The sequence below is a fragment of the Tribolium madens genome, unplaced genomic scaffold, assembly GCF_015345945.1.
Source record: "Tribolium madens isolate multiple individuals breed KSU strain unplaced genomic scaffold, Tmad_KSU_1.1 Scaffold_20;HRSCAF=117;Tcas5.2_LG4, whole genome shotgun sequence".
Lineage (NCBI taxonomy): Eukaryota > Metazoa > Arthropoda > Insecta > Coleoptera > Tenebrionidae > Tribolium > Tribolium madens.
The window spans coordinates 410,471-415,805 of NW_025400985.1; the positions used below are offsets into that span (position 1 = coordinate 410,471).

Genomic DNA, 5,335 nt, shown 5'->3' on the forward strand with positions numbered 1-5,335 from the left:
ACAAATGTTCTATTTTTTGCTTTTATTAAAAAATGCGTCAATTTTGACACATCATTTTTAATCTAATTTTATTTTCGCTTCATTCAACTGAAAAACCTACTAAATTCGAAATATTTTGTCAAAAATTAGACCTGAAAATATGTCATTTTTGCTCATTTCAATGGATTTGAAGCATTTTTAAATGACTGAATTCGAAAAATTTCGCCAAACTAAACCTGAAATGCGTATTTTCTTGACTTATAGAAGAATATGTTTTAACAAAACAAGGTAAAAAATTTGAAAAAATCTCTTGTTTTGGCAGATTTAGTAAATGTTTTTTATACAAATATCACTATAAATGTAAAAACAAGAAAAAATTTTCAAAATTAAGTGAAATTTTTTCTTTTTTCTTAATTCAACTGTTTTTAATAATTTAAAGCGTTTTTTCACTAAGAAACTCGCTAAATCCGAAATAATTGGACAACACAAAGTAAAAATTGCAAAATTGATCTGATGAAAAGTTTCTCTTTTTTCGCTGTAATGTTTTATTTCTTGCCCAAAATTTTAACTTTTTTTTTAACTATCACATTTTCAGCTTTTTTACAAAATTTGTGAGTGTTGTTTCAGTTTTCGTTTTTTTCTGTTTTTCTCGATTGAAACTGTGAAATGCGAACAACCATAATTAAAAAAAAAACGCGTTTTTCAATCATTTTGTATATTTTTCCCTAGTTTTCTAATTTAAGCACAATTTTAAAATTTTGAATCCTTGTTCTTTAATTTTCACATTTTCAATCATTGTGATATTTTAGTTTTTTTTTCTGTTTCACTCAATTAAACTCGTTTTTTAACCATTTTATATTTTTTGTCATAGTTTATTTTTATTTTTTCTAGTTTTCACTCGATTAAAACAGTGAAATTCGCATCTTGTTTAACCAGAACAGCCTGTATTTTTTGGAATCGACCAAATTGCATCAATTTCATTCAAAGTTTCAATTTTGTCGATAAAAAATCGGGATTTGGTAGTAAATTAAGATTCTTTGTTTGCTCTTTCCCTATTAGCATTTCCGCCCTCCTCGTCGAGAATTAATGATCTGAGCTTTTTATTAAAAGTGAGCTTTCTGGTTATTCCAGTGAATACCCATATGCACGCCGATCACATCACTGGAACGGGCCACTTAAAGCAACTTTCCGGTTGTAAAAGTGTGATATCTCGCAAAAGTGGAGCACAAGCTGATGTTCTTATCGACGAAAATGATTTTATAACATTTGGTAATCAGCAATTGAAGGTGTTATCAACGCCTGGCCACACCAATGGCTGTTGTTCCTTTTACAGCGCTGAACAGGTTGGTATTTTTTTTTTTTTTTTTGATTTAAATGAAAAAGTTTCATTACATTTTTGGGGGAATTCTGCTCTTTGGGAGAGCTTTCATGAAACAAAGGACTAATTGAGGCATTTGGAGCTTATGCAAACAGTGTTTCTTTTAGTTTTAGCATCAGAGTGTCCCAGCGAGTTGGTAAAGTCCTGAAATACCCTACATATTTTTGTATTTTATTTTGTATTATTCGAATTTTAATTTTTAAAATTGTTCACGATTTTTCGGTTTAAATCACTGTTTTGGATTTTTTTAGTTCTAATAGACAAGCTAAGAAGCCAAATTTCAACAATTCTGAATTGAAAATGTCATTTACAAACTTTTTTGTCTCTTCCAAAATAATCATTTAAAATAAAATTTAAAAAACTAAATTTGTCTATTAATTATGATTTGACGAAATTAGTAAAAAATGGCTTATTAATTACATTCTTTGATTATTTATAGTCTTAAATAACGCATTTTGTTCTGCTTTTTGAAAAATTAAAGTTTATTTGATACAACTTGGTCAAGTTTGAGACTCTAGGGGAGTTTCTAGTCACCACAATTGGGTCAAATTTCACTAAAATGTTACTAAACACCCAATAAAGCTCCCAGAAAAGTTTCATTAAAATATCTCAAGGCTTTCTTGATTTAAACGAGGTGTTAAGTGTTAAAATCACTTTTAATCAATTTTGAGATATTCAAAGAGCTGTAGAAAAGCTTCTAGCCGACAGAAATTATTCAAATTTGGCTCAAATCTTCTCAAATAGTTGATAAACCCGTCGAAAAAATTTCATCACAATATTCCAAAGCCTACTCGAGTTATTTAACACGGTGCTAAGTGCTAGACTTGTCTTAGTATTTTTTTGAAATTACATTTGACCAAAACGGCTCAAATACCAACTGTGGTAAAAATCTGATTCCAGATTATCAAAGCTGGTGTAAAAATGCATAAGTGGTGAAAATTTTACATTAATATCGATTGAAATAAACAAATTTGAAACATTTTTTGCGATAGTAAATATCATTTTTTTTTCGTTCTTTATTATTATTTGAAATTGTTAAAATTTAATTATTCTTAAAATCACACACTATTTTGCGTAAATGGGCAAATTATCATCTGGTAATTTTTTAGTTGAAATAATCAAAACAAAAGTTAAATGATTTCGTTTGAAATGTATCTAAAACCAAACAAAACTTGTTTCTTCATAATATTAAGATTTTTTTGAAAATATTTTAGAATGATTCTTCAGTTTTTTATTTATTATATTTTGTCCTCGATTTTAACAGAACTTAATTGAGATTAAGTACAGAGTGACTCAACAAAGCCTTTTTTAAATAACTTTGAAAGTTTTCAATCATTTCAAAATTTCTACACTATATTTTTTTCAAAAAAAAACTTCAATTTTTTTATTTTACTTTGAGCGAAAATGGTTCCTCGCTTCTTCCATTAACTCAGACTGTAGTTAATAACGAAATCTAAAAAAATACATATTTTTATATTTTATTCTCTATTATCCAAATTTTAATTTTTATAACAATTGTTGACAATTTTTCGGTTTGTTTTCAAATTTCTTAAAAATAACTATTTTGGATTTTTAGTTATAATAGAAAACCTAGAAGAAACAAAATTTCAACAATTTTGAATTGAAAGTGTCATTTGCAAACTTTTTTCTCTGTTTCAAAATGATCATTTAAAATAAAATTTAAAAAACTAAATTTGTCTATTAATTATGATTTGACGAAATTAGTAAAAATGGCTTATTATTACATTCTTTGATTATTTATAGTCTTAAACAACGCATTTTGTTTTGTTTTTTGAAAAATTAAAGTTCATCATTTATTAGAAGATTTGATACAACTTGGTCAATTTTGAGACTCTAGGGGAGTTTCTAGTCACCACAATTGGGTCAAATTTCACTAAAATGTTATCAAACACCCAATAAAGCTCCCAAAAAAGTTTCATTAAAATATCTCAAGGCTTTCTTGATTTAAACGAGGTGTTAAGTGTTAAAATCACTTTTCGTAAATTTTGAGATATTCAAAGAGCTGTAGAAAAGCTTCTAGCCGACAGAAATTATTCAAATTTGGCTCAAATCTTCTCAAATAGTTGATAAACCCGTCGAAAAAATTTCATYACAATATTCCAAAGCCTACTCGAGTTATTTAACACGGTGCTAAGTGCTAGACTTGACTTGGCATTTTTTGAAATTTCATTTGACCAAAACGGCTCAAATACCAACTGTGGTAAAAATCTGACTCCAGATTATCAAAGCTACTGTAAAAATGCAGAAGTGGTGAAAATTTTACATTAATATCAATTGAGGTAAACAAATTTGAAACATTCTTTGCTACACATTTTTTTCCAATTTTTTTATTTTACTTTGAGCGAAAGTGGATCCTCGCTTTTTCCATTAATTCAGACTGTAATTAATTAAAAAAATAATTTGAACATAACATATTTTTATATTTTATTTTGTGTTATCCGAATTTTAATTTTTAAAATTGTTGAAAATTTTTTGGTTTGATGTTTTTATCGTCAATTTTTACGTCTTACGGCTTAATAAGATATAAAATAATAACAAGTTGTTAAAAGATAGTTTAAAACATGTCTCTGATAACTGAACGGTTATTTCGTAATATTGTAATTTTTTTGAGCTAACTTTTGAAAATATCTTTAATATATTTTTACTTTACTTTACCAACTCGCTGGGACACTCTGTATAGAGAAGCGTAAACACATATTTTCATTTTATAATGAAAACACTGTTTTAACACAGTAATTAAATCGAGCAGTTGATATTTTATCACCCTTATTAAATTCATCTGCAGTAAAGTTTTCTCTGGGGTCAATTTACAAACAAAATTAATAAAAAAGCCATTAAAATGTTTTTTTTCTTCACTAATTGGTAGTAATAAATAAGGAAAATTGTTGTAATTTTGTAAAATATTTCGATTTTATGTTTAATGATTTTTATTTCAATTTTAATCCCTTATCTAACAATCATTTTTTTGTGGCTAATTGGAAAAATTAATTAAAATTCATTATTTTTGCGTTTTTTTTTCAAGCAAATTGGAATTGAATTAAAACAGTTTTTTGTGAGGTTTTTGAATTTGATTGGTTGGATACATTTGTTAATTCCGATTACAATCAATTTTTAGAGTTTGTATTCCACAAAGTTCAAAATTTCAAAATAAAAATATTTAAAATCTGAAATTCTAGAATTTATGAAATTTGATTTTTATTCCTGCAGTTCTAGAAACTTTAAAATTACAATTTTTAACTCAATAATTCTAAAATTTGTGATTTTATCTTTGTTTTCAAAATAAAAATTTTCAAATTTGAAAATCACTGAGAATTTTGTTTTAGAGAATTCTAATTTTTTTGAAACTGGATTTGTTTCTATTCTCATTATTATTTCCTTATTTATTTTTCTTATTCTTATTCTATTTTGCTTGACGATTGTGTGTTTTAGAAATTTTCAATCTAAGTGTGTTTTCAAAACCGTAAATTTTTAATTTTTAAATAGTTTTAAGTTTATAGTTTTTAAAWGTTTCTCATTCGAGACTTTTAGAATCTGTTTTTTTTTTCAATTTTTAACTTCTTAGATTCTAGAATTTTATTAGAAGTTTGTTTATTAGAGCTCTAGAGTTTCTATTCTACAAATTTCAAAATTTCAAAATAAAAATACTGAAAATCAAAAATTCTTTGCTTTTTATTGATTCTAGAGTTTTAGAGATTTAATTTCTAATCCTACAGTTCTAGAAATTTTAAAACTAAAATTTTCAATTATATTTTTCTCAAATTAGTGATTTTTACTTCGCTTTCAGAATTTAAAATCACTAAAAAGTGATTTTTACGATTCTAAGGTCTTAGAAACTGGATTTTTACTCTATTTTAATCTATTCTCACAATTTTTTTCTTTTTCTGTTCTCATTTCCTTTTTTCTATTATTATTYCCAATTCAGTGTTTCTAACTTTATAGTTTTTTATTTGAAATTTT

The 5,335-nt window shown here is 25.7% G+C and overlaps 1 protein-coding gene across 1 annotated transcript in view; it reads left to right on the top strand.

Annotated features, from left to right (window-relative positions):
* Positions 1-1,505, top strand: part of LOC123005106 (persulfide dioxygenase ETHE1, mitochondrial-like) — a 3,762-nt gene extending 2,257 nt beyond the window's left edge. Inside the window, exons 3-4 of the mRNA XM_044398721.1 lie at positions 1,111-1,326; positions 1,465-1,505. Coding sequence (XP_044254656.1) covers positions 1,111-1,326; positions 1,465-1,505 — 257 coding nt within the window. The remainder of the gene's footprint in view (positions 1-1,110; positions 1,327-1,464) is intronic.
* The last annotated feature ends 3,830 nt before the right edge of the window (positions 1,506-5,335 follow it).